The sequence below is a fragment of the Bombyx mandarina genome, chromosome 13 (assembly GCF_030267445.1).
Source record: "Bombyx mandarina strain Sakado chromosome 13, ASM3026744v2".
NCBI classification, from domain to species: domain Eukaryota; kingdom Metazoa; phylum Arthropoda; class Insecta; order Lepidoptera; family Bombycidae; genus Bombyx; species Bombyx mandarina.
The window spans coordinates 16,584,952-16,604,047 of record NC_143220.1 but is presented as its reverse complement, the minus strand read 5'-3'; the positions used below and the strand labels follow the sequence as shown (position 1 = coordinate 16,604,047).

Genomic DNA, 19,096 nt, shown 5'->3' with positions numbered 1-19,096 from the left:
TGAATCCATGAAGATTTTAACTCATACAACTAAACTATTTAAAGAATGCTGAAATCTCAAGTAGACATGCTGCGCAACGGCTTTGTGACAAAGAAATTACGATAGTCTTTGAAATGTGAGATCAGAGGAATTTTCCTTTAAGTTTTTATAGTATTATATTTCAGTTTTAAGTTTCTCTGTAATATGTTCTATCAAATGATTCACATGGAGTATTTTGATATTGTACCATTTTCTCCTTTTTAGTATCACACGACTTTTCGCCATTGTATATTCGCAATAGTAGTAACCTCTTGAAAATTATAGATTTTTCCAGAAGCAATTTTTCGACAATACCATTAAGTTCTGAAATGAACTCCCCACCAGTGTTCTGATGAAATTATTTGACCCTCTTCAAATGAGGTAAAGTACTTTTAGAAGTTTGACCAATATCACTGTTACAAAACTTTTCTTAACTTGAAAACTAGATGATGACCGAGCTTTGCTCGTTTTTTTTTTTTATAACGCCATCTTGTTGTGTCTTTAAAGCAGTAAAAATAATATTATTATTCGCCAATAGATGTCGGGAAGAGTCATAAAGTTGATTATATTATTGAAAACACGAATTAAACAACATTTTCTGAAAATTAATGGTAGCTAGGTCGCCCCCGAAATCCCCTGTATACTAAATTTTATGAATATCGTTGGAAAACCGTTTCCGAGATTCAGATTATATATATATATACAAGAATTGCTCGTTTAAAGGTATAAGATTTACTCAAGTATCATCATAATCATCAGCCCAGTCATCCATTGTTGGACATAGAACACATATCAAGTGGACTTTTTTTTTGTTTGAAGGATTACTAGCGCCTCCAAAGGAGACCAAACAAATCAAGAATAGCTGCTTCGCGTATGAATCTACTAACAGATCGGAATCGCGACCCGCTAAGAAGATCCGGCGAGAAACTCAGCCGGCTGATGTCTAGGCTAGATTGCACGGTTACTAGGGTCCCTAAGTCTGCTCCTGGTCTTGAGCTTAAGGCGTCTAATGTAAGTTATTAGATCTGATGAATCCGTAAGGAAGTGTAATGGATCCGTATGGACGTGATGGACACTGTCAACATGGGACAATCTATCAATTTTAATATGGTCTAACATCTTTCCAAAAACATGTGCTTCACTTCAAAACTTACTTTCACTTCAAAAGGTTGGCAGCATTTAAATGTCTATGGGCTCCGGTAACCATTTAACACCGGGTGGGCAGTGAGCTCGTCCATTGATCAAAGCAAAAAAAAAAACTACCTACCAATTTAGGCTGAGATCAAATTCATATACTGTAATACAAATGAAACTAAATTTTACAAATAAAAGTCCAAAATATACTAAAGGAGTTTATTCTTGGCTGGCATCAACATTTTCTGTCTGCAAGCCCTTGATAGATGCAACAGGCACGTAAGTCACTAGTGTGAATAACTTATGTGCGGAATCTTCATCATCATTACGTCTTCGTGAAAGCCTCACACGGACACGGAAGGGGACATTTCTGCAGAAAAAATGTTTCATATTACATTGTTGTAACAAAATATAAGAACTAATCTAAAGCCTGACAACACCACCTTTTAAACATCGATGCTACTATGAGATAAACCTTCCCTCGAAACCAACAAAATGCCATAGTAAAATATGTATTAAACTATGCATTAAACTATGCATGGTAAAATATGCATTAAACTCAAAAAGTAAGCCAGAACCCTATATGAAAATACTATTTTAGATATAAATACAAAAAAAATAGCCAAATTTATAAAATTATTAATCTATCTATATATATAAAAATGAATTGCTGTTCGTTAGTCTCACTAAAACTCGAGAACGGCTGGACGGATTTGGCTAATTTTGGTCTTGAATTATTTGTGGAAGTCCAGAGAAGCTTTAAAAGGTAGATAAATATGAAAATGCCCGTAATTAAATAAACATAACAATTTTGTTTTCCCTTTGATGTGTCCCCCCCCCCATCAGACAGATTCCTTTTGTTTGTTTTATGTTTATTTTATACAAAAGTTTAGGTCTTTTATTTATCGATTGAGGCACTACGAACTCTGCCAGGTCAGCTAGTGTATTATAAATTTTCATTTTAAAATCTATTTCTCCTGTGTGTGATTGACGAAGTGATCATTCACCCAACTATACTATAAAAAAAACAAATTATTACCAACAACAAAGTGTTAAAATATGATTACCACTACCCACTTTGAGGACCTAGCCTCCATAGATCCATAGATGTCAAAATAAGATTACCGCTACCCACTTTGAGACCTAGCCCCAGTTGTATGGTTCTCCCACACTTCAAACCCAAATTTAAGTTTATTTTGGATCAGAAGTAAGTAAAGTGGTAGTACTCACTCATACAGATTGTTATTGGCATCGCTTACAAATACAAAACACAAAGAATGATTATTGAATGTTTCAAATTCACATTAATTTCAACACTATTCCCTGGATTTTAAGCCCGATCCTTTACGACTGAACTATTTGAACTTCTTATTTTATACGCACTTTAATTCTAACAAGTTAAAATAACCTAAAAATAAACCTAGCATTTAGCAATTAAGTATTAATTGTCAAACAGTTTCTTGGGGTAGATTACATCAAAGACATCCAAGCAAACAGAACGAAGAAAACAGAAAATAGTAGTATACCTGACTCCCTTAGACCAAAGGAATTTGTTTAAGCGGGTGTCTACTCGAATGTCCGGAGTTCCCATCTGTTTTTCAGCGAACTTTCGGATTTCTTTGATTGCTCTTGGGGCACGCTTTTTAAATCCAACACCATGAAGTCGTTTGTGTAAATTAACTGTATATTCACGGGTAACAACTTCGTTTATGGCTGATTTGCCTTTTCTTTCACCTTTGGGTTTAGCCATTGTTATCTGAAAATTTTAGTATGTTGAATAAGAATATGTAATTGAATCACATCACTTCATCACTTACAAAAAAATAGAATCAGAAACATTTAATTTTGTTAAAAATTAGGTAAGATTAATACGGATTTTTTAACAAAAACACAAACCTTAAGTTTCGTGTACCGAATTCAACTTAGAAAAGAACTGTCAGAGTGTCAAGGAAATCAATGTCAATGGATACTCATTCATTTTGCCACTTGTACAGTCAAACGGAGTAATGGCCATACTATACATATTTTGGGTATAAAAAACGAAGCCGTGCCCTTGAGACGCAGATTGTAATGTATGAAAAATCATGCATGTCATTTAATTTTATCTCAAAAGACGTGACTTTTTCACATCAAAATGGAAAAATATTATAATAGGCTGCTGTTTCTTTTTTTTGAGTGGACCATAAAAAAAAAACTGCAAGAATACTGCTAATTACGTATGATACGCATAAATCTTTCATAAATCTTAAAAAGGCTTTTCGGATTCTTCCAAGGCCTGTGAAATCTCTTTATTAAATACCTTTTTACTGTGACTTTATTTCGTTTTCTCCACGTCATTTCATTCAGCAACCCTATTAAGTTTCAGATAAATCAATATCACTTCGATTAAGCAATAATATCATTTTTCGCTCCATTTAATGAGTCATATAACAGAATAAGTAAAAGATTAGCCTTTATAGTATTATACTTGCGCCTATTCTGTCTGTTTGTAGAAAAATGGAACTATAGTCGGATTTTTAATTAGACGAAGCTAGCTGACAGTAGCTAATGTCACTTTGTGAAATAATGTTGCTATATTTAAAGTAATAGTGATGCGTTCAGTTCTCGTTCAATCACATGAATGAACAATGAGTGTGAAGAATTAATCATTAATTTCAAACTATAAAAGAATATTATTTATATTTTACAATAAAATTGTATTAAAGTGCTCCAATATATGTTACTAGTAGTATGTAACTACAATCAGTTTTTTTATTTTCATTACATACCTATAATTGTTATATTTTATACATCTATAATTTCAACTATATGATGTATTGGAAATAGGACAGTCTTACAAGCTTCCTCGCAATGTTTTTCTTAATGTTTAAAACACTCGGTATTCAGTACAGGTAGATACTATAGGAACATAATATTTCGTCGAAAACTCGTTGGTATGTACAAAGCACGCCTAAAATACGAACCCCGTACCCGATATCGGCAATTCAGCACACCAACTATTCACTAGACAATCGAGGCAATTTCATTAATTCAGGAGTTTTTTCAATCGTTCACTTTGTCACAACACTATTTTTATTTCATCAAAACCTGACAACACAGTAAACGTCAGTTTACTTCGTCTAATAAAAAATCCGACTATAATACTGGTCTTTGTGTCAAGATTTACAAAAATTAAAATCTGGCCTAAAGGTTTAAGATACAAGGCCTTAAACTTCAAAAAAAAAAGCAAAAATCAAAACAAGGTTGGTGAAATCCTTTACAAATTGAAGTAGATTTGATTATTGCTAATTTAAATTTACGTATCAACTTCGTACCTTTTTTTTTCTAATAATAAAATAAATGTATCTTTAAATTCGTATCTCATATTTTTAAAATGTCCGAAGTATATAAGTAAGTAAAAGAAACTGAAGTTCTTAATTTTTGTATTCCATGTTTAAGGTTATAATTACCACCAAACTTTCAGACTAATACATCCAGTAAAACATTTCAACGATTATATTTCTATCAAAACTAGACTAGACGGAAGAAACTTCGATGAACATCGGAACATAAAGTTAAATGTTAATTCCATAAAAACTGCAGATGCATCGGCCGTAGTTAAATGTGGTAATACAACAGTTGTATGTGGAATAAAACTGGTAAATAAATATCATGACTTTAAATCATAAAATTTTGATTTTATAGTGTACTTTTACCGTTTTCGCATTAGGTGTCTTTTTACGTGATATCAGGTTGGTTTTCACAAGTCTACGACCAATTCAAATGCTATAGCGTTCAATGGTTTTATTACCAATAAGCCGACGTTAGCTGTGAATATATTTTTCGAAAATTAAGCTAGAAATTGTAAATATTAAGAATTAGTGTGAGTAAATTTGCATTAGATTGGATAACTATTGCTGAATGTCTCAAAAGCATCTTTTGACTAATAGACTCACTTTTCATAGAATATCCTATAGCCTAAAACTAGCTTTTAATCTGCAGATAGCTCTCAACATTTTTCTCTTTAAAGTTGAAGTCATCATTGTATAAAGAACAATGGCGGATCCAGGGGGAGGGTCATGGGGGTCATGACCACCCCCTGAGCTGGGTCCAGGACTTAAGTGGACCACTAATTGAATATAATGATTTTATTTATATATTTTGTCACCATACAGATTTTATGTAACTACATACCTTCAATATTTAATTAATTTAATATAGTATAATAACTTTGTATAATGGCAAACGTTTGGGAACGAACGCATCTAAATTTGACTATATGACCCCCTCCTGGCGCCAAAGCTGGATCCGCCCTTGATAAAGAATAAGATAAATTGTGCACTGAAGTGTGTGAAGGGATGTGACAATGCTGGTCTTATTAAATTGAAGTCATGACAAAGCTTTTATGGGAAAGAAAAGGAAGGAAAAAAGCAGACATGTTCACATAATATGATTGTGACAATGAAGAAATAACATTATTATTATTATATAATATCTATTTATTTATATCTATCTAAATATAGATCATATAAATATTAATCAATTGAATACTGTTTCTGTTGCTGAAAATTAAATTTGAAATAAGTATTAAGGATTTTTCAGGAATTAGCAGCACCAAAAGCTGAAGAACCTGACTTAGGTTTTTTAATAACAAATGTGGAACTACCTGCTTTATGTTCTTCTAAGTATAGACCTGGCCCTCCTTCAGATTATGCACAAGTTATAAATAATATTGTATCAGAAATTATCAAAAATTCTAAATGCATTGATCTAAAAGATCTTTGCATTGTACCAGATAAATTAGCATGGGTTGTGTACTGTGATATGGTGTGTATTGACAATGACGGGAGCCTTGTTGATGCATGCATCATAGCACTGATAGCCAGCTTCAAAACATGTAAGTATATATTAATACACTTGAATGACCAATTTTATTGCTATCAATCAAAGTCATACCATACAGCCCTCCAGTAGTATTAAGATTGCTGTATATATTATTATAAATACAGGGTGGCCCATAAGTCCTTTGATATGACAAAAATTTTATTAAAATAAAGCTAATTACATTATGAATTAAATTTTTATTTACATAAAAAGCTTAAAAAACGGGAATTATTTTTTGAAAATAACATCTCCTAAATGTAATCCGTTGCGATCACGGCACTCTTGCAAACGACGTCTAAAATTGTCGATGACTGCGCGGCACGTCACTGCTGAAATGCTTGTCATTTCTCTGCGGATGTTTTCTTTTAGGGCCTCAATTGACCGCGGGTTTGTGTCGTATACTTTAGCCTTAAGGTAGCCCCACAAAAAAAAATCCATCGGGGTCAGATCTGGACTACGTGGAGGCCAGGAAATGTCTCCTCTCTTAGAGATAACTTTGCCAGGAAAAAGTTGACGGATAACGGGCATAGCAGTGTTAGAGGTGTGAGAAGTGGCCCCATCCTGTTGAAACCACGTCCTGGCATTAAAGCCTGAAAAGTTTTGCAATTCTGGTATGAAAAACTCTTCGATCATAGCCACATATCGCTCCGACGTAACAGTAACTGCGCGCCCTCTGCCATCCTCAAAGAAGTAAGGCCCTAGGATACCATGGGCTGACATAGCGGCCCAAACAGTCACTTTCGGACTATGTAAGGGCTTCTGATGCTTAAGTTTTGGATTGATGGGGCTCCAATAACGGCAATTTTGTTTACTAACATGCCCGTTAAGATGGAAATGAGCCTCGTCAGAGAACATTATGTTATTGAAGGAAGTAAACCGATTCAACATTTCATTCGCATAATTTTGTCTTTGAATACCGTCAGTTTCCTTTAATTCTTGAACCAACTGAATTTTGTAAGGGTGCATATGTAAATCTTTCTTCAAAATCCGTTGTAACGATGTCCTGGATACGTTTAATGCTCTGGCGCGCTTACGAGTTGACTGTTTCGGATTTTCGCGAATAGACTGTGTCACTGTGTCTATGTTTTGTTCCGTACGTGACGTCCTTGGGCGACCCAACCGCGCTTTATCTAACGTCGAACCGGTCTCCTCGAACTTAGCAACCCAGTTCTTAATCGTTTGAAGAGTTGGAGTGTCGTCAAAGTTGTGTAAACCTTTGTGTTCTCGAAATTTACGCCGCGCAACGGTTGCCGAATTGTCGTTTTTATAAAACTCGCGCACACAAAACGCACGGTCCGCTCCGGTAAAACGCTCCATCGCGACTAAATTCCCAGAAACCGAAGTTACTCCCCCCGCTTCCCCTGCACCGCTCACGCGCGCCCTGTTCGTTTTATTCAAATTTTACTTTTCAAAGGACTTATGGGCCACCCTGTATTAAAATTCACTTATGTCTAATTCTAAATATTCGTGGTCAACTGCTTAATTCATACTAGTGAGTGGCCAGTAATTCCGGTTGTCGAGAGTTGAGACAACAATTAAACTACATCATTGCGACTTAGACTTAGTCACAAGGTGGGTCTCGGTGTTCATATTGTAATAGGTATGGCTTCTAGTAACCACTTAACATAAGATGACCCATAAACTCATTCGCTCATTAACACATTAATATTATTACATTAAATGCCAATTTAGCTCAAAAAAACAATAGTGAGTAATGTAATTTTAATGTTTAACTTTCAGTACTATTACCATCTGTTAATTATGACACAGAAACAGAAGAAATAAAAGTAGAAACAAATGAGAGGATAAATCTCAAAATCCATGGACTACCGGTAGCTACAAGCTTTGCTGTGTACGAACATTTTCAAAGGTAATTCAAAATTATTTAAAAAAAAGTATTGTAAAATACCTGTTGCAATTAACTATCTGTTAATAGAGATAAAAAAATTTGCTGGCATACTGTTGACTGGTAGACTATGATGTGGAAACTAACGCACATATCACTTTTTTCGCCCTACCTATACGCTAGTAGCCTAAGAGGTTAATCCAGCTACAGCCACAAGGGGTACCACTATATTGCCTATATTTAGCAACGAGGAATACTAAATTCTTGCTCAAAGGGTGGATCAACCAATATACAAACAAACAATATATATAACAAAGAAACCAACATTTCCATAAAAATAATTCAAACTATTTTCTTTCAGCCAAATAATATTATTAACTGATCCAACAAATTATGAAGAAGAGATGTGTGGAGGCAATGGATCAAATTTAATAATCTCCTACAACAAAGGCTTATTATGTGGCATTCAGAAATTGGGAGGTGGTAGTTTATCAACAGAAAATAATGAGGAAGCAATAAGATTAGCTGAACAACACACAATAGCAGTGGAGAAAGTAATCAATGCATGTTTAGAAGGAAAAGGAACAAATAAATAACAATATACTTAATGTTATTGTTTGTTTAGTTTTATTGATTAGCTTATTTTGATTCCAATTTAATGGAATAAAATTCAATGTTAAATAATAAAAATGAATGGTTGTATGTGTTCTATGCATTCCTGAACCATTCATCCGATTGTGATAAATCTTGCTATAAGTGTTACCAAGCGTCGTATTGAATTGAAATTTCACACGCTTAGAAAAAACTGATAAGAAAACATTAATTAAGTTTTTCGTATATTCTAAACAGAATCTTCAGGATGAACGTCGATACGGACGATTAAAAGGCATATATGTACCTGCCTTTTTTTTTTATTGCCCTGGTAAGCAGACAGACGAGGATACGGCCACCCTGATGGTGAGTGGTTACCATCGCCCATGGACTTCAGCAATGCCAGGGGCAGAGCCAAGCCGCTGCCTACCGCTTAATACTCTCCACAAGTCTCGTTTGAAGAAGGACATGTCATAACGCTCGGGAAACACCGTGGAGGGGAGCTTATTCCATAGCCGGATGGCACGTGGCAAAAAAGACCTCTGGAAACGCACTGTGGATGACCGCGGTGGCTCCAGGTAGTATGGAACATACGGTACAAAATACCGAGGGAACCGAAGTCACTCCGCATACTCAGAGGTTCCAAACGATCCGTGAAAATGGGATTATCGACAATCCGAACGGCCCTCGTCTGTATGGAGTCAAATGAAAGAAGCTGGTATTTGGGAGCCCCGGCCCAGAGACGGGAGCAGTACTCCACGCGAGGCCGGACTTGTGCTTTATAAAGCAAAAGTCTTTGTCCAGGCGTGAAGTCCGCTTCGCTCTGTTGAGGACTCCCAGCATTTTGGACGCCAACTTGGCTTTGCCTTCCAAATGACTCCGAAACTGGACATCGCTCAAAATGTCGACCCCAAGTATCCCGATACTCTCGGAAGGTTGCAGGGATACTCCTTGGAATTGCGGCCCCATGACAAAGGGGTCCTTCTTCGCAGTGAACGCGCAAACTTGTGTCTTTACCAGGTTGAATTGAACCAAGTTCAATTTACCCCATTCGGAGACTCGCCCCATAGTGCTTTCCACTTCAGACACAAGTTTTGATCGTCTCTCTTGCACCACGCTCCGAGAGAGACTGATGGCCGATATATCGCGCATCTCCCGTGCTGTCATCCGCATAGCAATGCATGCCATCAATAGACAGCATGTCATTGATATACAGGATGAAAAACGTGGGGGAGAGCACCGAACCTTGTGGAACGCCAGCATTAATGGTCATGGAATCAGAACAGTAACCGTCTACAATGACCGTGATGTTCCGCCCATCCAAAAAGCTAGCGATCCACTTGCAGAGACCCTCGGGGATTCCGTAAGATGGTAGCTTCGACAGAAGTGCCCCATGCCAGACCCCGTCGAAGGCCTTCGCGCTATCAAGGCTCACAGCAAGAGCCTCGCCCTTGCTCTCCAAGGCTTCAGCCCACCTGTAACTAAGGTATACAAGAAGATCGCCAGCTGAGCGACCGTGACGGAAACCGTACTGTCGGTCACTGATCAGCTGGCGATCTTCAAGATACTTCAGGAGTTGTGTATTTATTATTCACTCCATCACTTTGGAAAGCAAGGAAGTTATCGCGATAGGCCTATAACGTCACCCTTCTTGGGGATAGGGTGGACGTGGGCGGTCTTCCATGAAGACGGAACCCTGTTAGCGCAATAAGAGAGGTGATACAAACGCGTTAGCGCAGGTGTCAGCTCAGGGGCACACGTTTTCAGAAACACTGCAGGGATGCCGTCTGGCCCACTCGACTTATGGACGTCCAGGAGTCGGAGTTCCCGCCTGACTGCACACTGTGTGAAGCAGATTAGCGACAGGGAACTATCACACCGTGTGATGTTCGATGGTGTGGCACCCCCGTCGTCCACAGTCGAGTTCGAGGCGAAGAGTTTGACCAAAAGGTCAGCACTCTTTCGCACTATAAGCCAGACTGTAATCGGACTTGCGTAGTGGTGGGAGACTAGGCCTGCAAAAGTTTCCTTCTGCAGCTTTGGCGAGCGACCAAAAAGCACGGCTCCCGGAGGGATAGCTCTTTAGTCGCTCGCCAATTCTAGCAACGTGCTCCGACTTCGCCCTAGCAATAATCTTCTTGTAGGACCTGGAAGCGGCGTTATATTTCCGCCTTTCCTCTGAGATGTTAGGGTCCTGACGTCTCCTGGCGTCAGTCCATGTCGCGTATGCGGACCGCCTAAGGTGTGCAGCATCCCTACTGGTATTGTCATACCAAGGTCTGCCGCGACCCCCAACGGGCACCTCAGAGGAGGTAACAACAATTCCATCCCCTGGACCACCACATCTTTAAGGACCGTCTTAACCGCACAGACGTCAGGATCGGCAGAGGAAAAGCAGAACCGCCCATGGGTAGGATGCGTAAAATTCACGCAGCCCATCCCAGTCTGACGACATATACCGCCAAACTTTTCGATACACGGTCGTCGTTCGACGACCAGGCCGAGAGAGTGGTATGGCAGCACGGATAAGACAGTGATCAGACGATCCAAGCGGAGCGTCGACCACCACACTGTATCCGGCTGGATTGGTGGTCAGCAGAAGGTCCAACAGATTAGGCTCGTGCCCCTCAATATCTGGGACACGGGTGGGCTGTGTCACCAGCTGGGAGAAGCCGTAGGCCGGGGCGAAATCGTAGGCAATCGTAGGCAATCGTAGGCCCGACCCGGGACGTCAGTGGTTCTGGACCCCAACTACTCTTGGTGGTGAGCGTTAAAGTCTCCAAGAACCACCACCTCCGCAGATGGGTACTGCTCAAGCACGCGGTTAGTCCCCTCTTGCACATGCTCAATCGGGCTGAACCTGCATCACTGCTGTGGAACCTGTACAGGCACGCGTAGACTCAGGTACAACCCCCGTGATCTACGCGCAGCCACAAGAGGGACAGGTCCCGTTGTTCCCGCCTGCTGCCTATGCTGGATATGATGGTCGTTTCTCAAGCTCCTCCGGAATTCAACCCTAATTTCTTGTTGAAAACCTCGTTACCTAGTCATTATACGTGTGTACCCAGGACACTTTTACTCTTCAGAGATTTTGTTAAAATACTCTAAAGCGATTTAGTAATACAGTGCTATTTCAGAACATTACCTACATTTCTAATTTAACTCAGATCGATTAATTAATTACGGCGATACGTGGATATAAAAATGAATGAATGATCTATGACATATTTTAACAAAAGTAATTTAAAAACCCATATGGGTATTTAAAAAAATGGAAATACCTACTTATTTTATTATTTGTGTTATGGTTTACTCGGCTCACTGAATTCGGCCCCCTTTTTTTGATTTTCGGGTTTTTTTTATTTTTAATTATTTGTTCGTCGTTTGTTCGTTAATGTTCGAATGTAAAAAATGTTTGTTCGTCTTATTTATTTATAATTAATTAAACAAATGATCACCCTTAAGTTTGCCTCCCTTACTAGATATGTTTATTTTTATCACTCAGATTAATTAATTTTGATCAATTATCGTTTGTTTGACAACTAATGGTGATTGTTCGATCATTAAAACAATTAACACACAACAAAATAAAGTGTTTAAAACGACAGCAAACTAAAAAAATTAAACAGGTGAGAAGATTGAGCAGAAAATGATTTTGTGTTTTATTCTTGAAGTCCCATTTTCACGAAAAGATCAAATGATGTATCATTTATGTGCATCAACTTGCTCCACGACAATACTTCCGTGAACAGTATGAAGAAGATCAGAAAAATCTAAGCTACGGTGTGATTTTTTCTTTGTTTAATCAGTTATAATAGATTTTATTTCATACCTTGTTTTATTGCACACGATTCGAAACAAATTCATGTCGTTAAATCGGTCATTCAACACATTAAAATATTTGTGTAGTGCGTTGTGTATCGGCTTAGGACACACCGAGTACATTCGTGACTATTTTATATAACAAATGTAAATAGCAACACTATATGACAATTGGCATAGATTATACATATGTGTAATTAGCAACACTTATTTAAAATGTCACCACGTCTTAAAATATCAAGTTATGTTATTGAGGTAAAGTATCGTAATTTTCTCTTGAATTACTTATTTCTAATTAAAATGATAACTTTATCATTATTTTAGTTTAAATATTCTCTATGTTTTATACTTTGTAATGTAATTTATTATGGAAAAATAGTGGATGTTTGGGTGTACGTACGTCATCACACTACCTAAAAATTATGATTAAAGTTGTCCTGTTGTGAGGATATAAAAAAATAATTATGTAGTGTGTAAATACAACAAACTTGTTTTATTTGTTAGAGGTTGTCTAAAATCGACACAACAGAAAGTACAGGATGTTTGTATGGGCTGATGTACGATGGTACACTTCTAGTTGTCGGGTTCAGTTTAGAATCGTTTGAAACAGAAACCGAAAAAAACAGCTACAGCCAACTGTTACTTAATTTCCCCGCCGAGATAGAACTTTGCGGCGTCGTGAAGTTTGGGGAAACCTTAACCACTGATTCAACAACAAAAGAGATCTTACAGGTAAGTTCGAAAATTAATGCTTACTAAAAATTTTAAAATTACATTCAGTACTGTATTTTAATTCAAGTGCTTCACGAGAGATTTCCATATTGTGCTATATATTCAAGTAATAGATCAAAAAATGCCTAATAAAAAAGTTTTATATTTTAGGATGTAGATATTACAGATAACCCATTAATTATAATAATAAATCGTGAGAAGGATATGAAAGCTCACTTTATTGTTCATGATAAATTTGAAGAAACGAAATATGAGGTTTTCAGTCCTGAAGAGTTGTGGAAACAGTTCCTTCATGTACGTTTGAACACTGTGCTACCCCTGCGATGTGAAGCTACCATTGCTGGAGTTAAAAATTCACTGCAAAATAAGAGGAAAAAGGTAAAACTTATAACCCAAACAAAAACTTCTTTTCTACTTCACTTATTTACATTTACATTTTAACATTCTTAGATATTAATGTGAGATCAAATATTTCAATAAAATTCTATAAACAATATATGAGAACAAATTACAGATTTAATAGTGGATACTCGGAGAGTGACTAGGGAGCTCTTTCAAACATCTAAAGCAAAAAAACAACACAAACATAAAACAAGATGGTTAATTTAAATGTTTTACAGATTGCTTCAGGTCAAGTGTCATTTCATATAGACAGTACACAAGTATATTTGTTTGGAGTAGCGTCAGATGTGGGCTTGACTGGAACAAGCACAGAAGCTACTGTTGGGGAACTTGTTGATTCGATGAGTCCTGAACAGCCATTGAAGAAAAAAAAATACAATATCAATAATGCAGTAAGTCATTAAACTCTGAAATTTTTGTATCTTTGATATTCATATTCTTGTTTATCTAAAACATTATTATTGTAAGTATTGCGTAAGTTATTGGGCAATGGTTATTTCTTACAGGAAATATTACCGGTGAGTTTAATACTAAAAGTGACAAAAGATATCTTGTCTGATAAATTAGTTAAAACAGCAGTAAAAATGATGACAACACAAAGAAAACGTAAGTAAAAGATCAAGCACACATAAACATAAATACCAAATTAACAATTTTAGTACATATTTTAAGAACATCAAAAACTACTTGCGGAGAAATAAATGATATGGCCGTAATCTGCTTAATAACTGTCAACATGGTTAGAATGAAACTAATAATCCATCAAGACAATATTCAATCCAAAAAAAGGAGGAGGAAACAGAAGAGAGTGGCTCTAAAAAATATTGTTACAAAAGCTTTGAAAATATGATTATGACCACCAACTCACATTTTAAATATTATACATAAATATTTTTATAATCTATTTTTAAATTTTATTTTGCAGCTGCTTTTTACATCAGTATGCCTCTCCGAATAGACACCCTGGCTATGATCCACCGAAATACTAAATTGCTTGATCTTTATATTGTGTTAGTTGAAGCAGCGTGCAGGTCACTGAGGTTGATGGAGAGTGTGTTGATAGAACAACTTGGTATGTATCATCCTCAAATCATATCTATTAAGTAAACGTCTGCTGTATTTCTTTATAAAGAATCCAAAACTGTACAGAAAAGAAATGTTAATTGTGTACTGCTTAAAAGAATATTCAATGCTAATATAATAAGTATTTAAAGCAGTGTTCATGAAAATCAAATTTTCGATTTCATTTACAGTAAATTAATTTCAGATAGTTTCATAAAACTATATTTGTATCTCATATGGCAATATAATGTATAACTTTTTATTTTGTTGAGGAATATTTTTACTGATATATCATTTTTGAAAAGTTCATCAAGGATGTTTCTGTGTTTAATTAAACATAATTCAGAGTTATAATCAACATTTCAGCATTCTTGAAATTCTTGTTTAGTTCTAATGCTATTTATGACTAATGATTTAAGGTCAAGAAGGTATTGGTGATGGAGGAGGTCTAAGGCTACCTGAAACATTTCATTATCTACCACCAGAAATAGGCCATTTTATTACCAGACTAATACCTAAGGGGAAATCTGAAGATTGTATGGGTAAGTACATGATTAGACAACCAGATAAGAGATGCCAATTGTTTTTGGTGCAACAGGAGTAATGACTGAAAGAGAGTGGATAAATTATTTTTGAGTCTAATCCAATTTTTTGTGTCTCCAGATTTGGTTCAAATATCAGTGGCCTAGTTACCCTACTAGACTAACTTTGTAAAAAAAAAAATCTGGCTCCAGCGCCTTTGGCATTGATTTTGTCAATATCACAGTATGCACAATAATGACAGATGAATATAGAGAGAAAAAAAAACTAAATACAAATAAATTTGATCAGTTTTTCCATAAGCAAATCTGTGAACATTTTTTGTTTTACATCAAGTTTTAAATTACAGTTTCGCAGTACAATACAATTTAATACAAATTCGGATTATTTAAAAAAAATTAATACCATAAATAACTTAAGTTAATAATTTTAACTGAATAATGTTAAATTTATAATTCATCTTAATTAAAATCCTGTAACTGTTGATTTCGGTTTGAAAACAACTTTTTGTTGGGAAACTGGTGATAGAGCGTATAATTCAGCTCAGATAAGTAATACCAACCTGCCTATTTCTGCTGTGAAAACATTATGTAACCCGGGAGACTTTGACCTCATTTTTCAAGGCGGATGGAGGCACGTTGTGATGTCTATAAGCTCCGATGACCACCTAACACTAGGTGAGCAGTAATTACGTTTACTTAAAAATTCGTTCACAGTTGCTTTGTGCGAAAGCGCATCGTCCTTTAGCGTTCACTTTTATTTTTAAAATAATTCAGTTCTCGAATAAGTTGGAACGTTTAGCAATCTTAATTCACAGAGAAAGAGAGGCGCACTCTTCACAAACAATTGGGACTGCCACTACACAGGCCTGTGTTCCGTCGAGGTAACGCGTTCATAGACAAAAGTGGAGGATACTTAGTGAATCCACATGAAGCCATGCCGATACAAGCTTCAAAATCTGACGTTACTGTAGCATTAGTCAGAGGACGATACGCATATCATCATTACATGCAAGACAACTTCAATGACGATGGTTGGGGTTGTGCTTATCGCTCAATGCAAACAATTTTCTCTTGGTTTAGGTAAGTTGCTTTAAGTTCTCTTATATCCTTCTGGTTTATTTCCTAAATTATTTATTTATTAAAATTTTGTTATCTAGGTCTTATCTCCCTAATTGAGGGAATGTGTAGGTGTTTGCCCAATATTTCAGTCTTTGAGTTCTAGTTTATCATCCTGATTTATTGCCCAAGATTAATATTCTTGCCCTTTTATCTATATTTCGGCTCTGGTTATCCCTTACTTTGACCATGAACTATTGACTTTCAGTACAAATGTTTTCAGATATCAAGGTTACACTGATGTTGAAGTACCCACCCATAAAGAAATTCAACAGTGCCTTGTCAAGATTGGAGATAAACAGTCAACATTCATTGGTTCAAAACAATGGATTGGATCTACAGAAGTCATGTTTTGTTTGGAAACTCTACTGGGTGTCCAATCAAGGATAATTTTTGCAAATACTGGGACTGAATTACAAAGTTATGCCCCAGAATTAGTCCATCATTTTCAAACTCACGGTAGCCCCATAATGATTGGTGAGTGGTTTTTTCCCCTACTTAAATATTATTTTATAGTATAGTGCTTTTAAATAACTTATATTTTTAGGTGGTGGTGTACTGGCACATACTATACTAGGGATTGAATACAACTCTATTACTAACGAAACAAGATATCTCATCTTAGACCCTCACTATACTGGAGCTGAAGATATCACAACTGTTATTAATAAAGGATGGTGCGGTTGGAAGAGTTCAGATTTTTGGAATAAAACTGCTCATTATAATCTTTGTTTGCCACAAACAAGGCGAGCTATTTGAATGGTCTTATTCTTTGTGTTCAGTATGTAATCTGTTTTTCTTTTCAATTTACTGCCAGTTCACTCTGAAATGTTAAGCTTTCAATATTTCATTAGGTTATTTATCGCTCATTAAAATGTACTGTGATAACTAAAAATTGGCTCTGTAGCCTTATAATTCCGTTCGCTTGCATTTTGTTTATTGTACATTCTACTTGTGATTGCCTGTTTGACTACCTACATAAAAAGTTCATTTGAAGATAATAACCTATCAGTTATTGTATTTGAGAATCCAAAATAATTTTAATAAAAATCTATATGCAAAAAAATATACACTGCAGTGCTACATTACACAAGAAACACATTTTCCTTTGCAAGAACTGTAAGGGGCATTTATATTTTTGGGATGAGAACCATTGTCTACATAATCAAATATTACGTTGTCATTGTAAAACTCTTCATGATAATAATTGTTTACTTATTTAGTCATTTAAAGAATATTTGATTGTTGTCACATCAATATTAAAAAGATTTAAGATAAAAGGAAATGTTATATTTTGTACCAATTATTAAATTATAAACATAAATGCTTTTGAATTTAATAAAAACCACCTACCTAATTTTTCGGCATAGATAAGAAACCATTATATAAAAATTAAAGACATTATTTTCGTAAGACGTACCTATTCATGCTTACTTCGTAACCTTTTATACAGGTCTGCTGACCACCTCGCTGACCCCCCAAATCAGTTTTAGATCTCTAAAAATCGACCCCTAATAACTAACACATTTTCTTATTTGAAAATTTCAAAATACTGTTGTGTTACGTGTAGAAACTTTTTATAAGAAGGACTGTAACATTAGAAAAGATAATTATTAAACTTTTAGTTTGATTTAGGTACTGAATTTTAAGTCTATTTATTTTGTTTAAATTTAATGATCAAATGTTAAGCTTACTCACTTAACCAACCGCAATCTTTAAATTTATGTTTGTTTTCCTACCTATGCTGATAGGCTTGAGATGCTATTTCTTCTAGCTTCGTGACGTATAGGTGAGCTCACGGGGATCAAACCGGGAGTGTTGCTAACAATGGCCCTAGCAAGAACAGTGCTTCGCAGAATCTACCACCGGAACGGAAACGCGGCCCACTGAAAAGATTCGGCGACAAACTCAGTGGGCTGTCTATCCCTTAATTAATTTACTCATCGAGCCCTTCGTCGCAAGCGAACGGTTCGGCGAAAATGGTGACCGGTTCTTGAGGTACCTATAAGCACCGTTAATGGATCGGGAGGATCCGTAATGACGTGTTTATGGCGACGTCGACGGTTTACCATTCAATCCACAGGATCGGGTATGTAATTACTGGCGGCCACGACAAGAGGGTTTTCATGTCGTGCCGCCTTCTGTAAAAATTGGTAAATATTTTCTATCAATAGGAAAACAAATTGAGAGAGATTTTCAAAGTAATTTGGCAATGAAGGTCGACATATTGGAAAAGGATATCTTGCCCAAAATAGTTTGTGAATGTCTTATTTAAATACCCTTGTACCTATCTAAAATGTCTGGTTACTTAAATAAAGCGCAACACATTATTTTCTTTGTCGTGTGACTCTTGTGTACTGTGAGCGAATTTTATGCTCCTCACGAACAGTCGCTACTACTACGCTAAATCGAAACTAATTCTAACATTAAGGACGATCAAATAATTAAAGATTAAAGCATTCGCAAAGTCCGTGAAGGTGCAAAGATTAGGATATAATTCTCAGCCTCAGTTCTACATTATCTTTTTTTCTATCTTTCAATTACCTACCAACTATAATACTGGATTCTTGAAGAGCCTTTAAAAAAATGTGATTTAATTGTTCCTAAGAATACAAATTGATTTACTTCGTGATTCAAAATATTAAAAAATATTAGATTGGAAATTCTTTACACATTTACGATGAAAGCGACGAGTAGGAACTAAATTGTAATTTATTGCATTGAGGGCCTAACATAAGAACTGTATACTTAACAATTTTATGTACAAAGCTGAAGTGTAACACGTTATTAATTAATATAACCTTTCCGGCGTTTTGGGAACAGATAATCGGTCGGTTATGGTGGAGGGGCAGCCTTCTTTGTGTCTTTTGATATCGACTATTAATTTAATTTAATAGCTCAAAAAAATCCAAGTTTCCAAAACTTACACTTCAAACATCACACAAAAATATTGTATTAAGCCTTTTTT

The 19,096-nt window shown here is 36.0% G+C and overlaps 3 protein-coding genes across 3 annotated transcripts; 2 read left to right on the top strand and 1 right to left on the bottom strand.

The window, feature by feature from the left end:
- Positions 1 to 1,357: 1,357 nt before the first annotated feature.
- Positions 1,358 to 3,187, bottom strand: RpL31 (ribosomal protein L31). The gene is made up of 3 exons (XM_028177426.2): positions 3,049 to 3,187; positions 2,679 to 2,908; positions 1,358 to 1,522 (listed from the first exon to the last, which is right to left on the bottom strand). The coding sequence occupies exons 2-3, from the start codon at positions 2,900 to 2,902 to the stop codon at positions 1,372 to 1,374; spliced, it is 375 nt and encodes a 124-aa protein (XP_028033227.1). The 5' UTR covers positions 2,903 to 2,908; positions 3,049 to 3,187; the 3' UTR covers positions 1,358 to 1,371.
- Positions 3,188 to 4,392: 1,205 nt separating this feature from the next.
- LOC114245303 (exosome complex component RRP43) lies at positions 4,393 to 8,479 on the top strand. The gene is made up of 5 exons (XM_028177433.2): positions 4,393 to 4,542; positions 4,616 to 4,790; positions 5,734 to 6,028; positions 7,756 to 7,885; positions 8,223 to 8,479. The coding sequence occupies exons 1-5, from the start codon at positions 4,526 to 4,528 to the stop codon at positions 8,455 to 8,457; spliced, it is 852 nt and encodes a 283-aa protein (XP_028033234.2). The 5' UTR covers positions 4,393 to 4,525; the 3' UTR covers positions 8,458 to 8,479.
- Positions 8,480 to 12,079: 3,600 nt separating this feature from the next.
- Ufsp2 (UFM1 specific peptidase 2) lies at positions 12,080 to 17,452 on the top strand. Its single transcript, XM_028177440.2, has 10 exons — positions 12,080 to 12,529; positions 12,779 to 13,006; positions 13,157 to 13,384; positions 13,627 to 13,800; positions 13,915 to 14,014; positions 14,334 to 14,480; positions 14,890 to 15,012; positions 15,828 to 16,092; positions 16,352 to 16,605; positions 16,676 to 17,452. Exons 1-10 carry the CDS (start codon positions 12,491 to 12,493, stop codon positions 16,885 to 16,887), a joined length of 1,770 nt encoding a protein of 589 aa, XP_028033241.2. The 5' UTR covers positions 12,080 to 12,490; the 3' UTR covers positions 16,888 to 17,452.
- Positions 17,453 to 19,096: the final 1,644 nt, after the last annotated feature.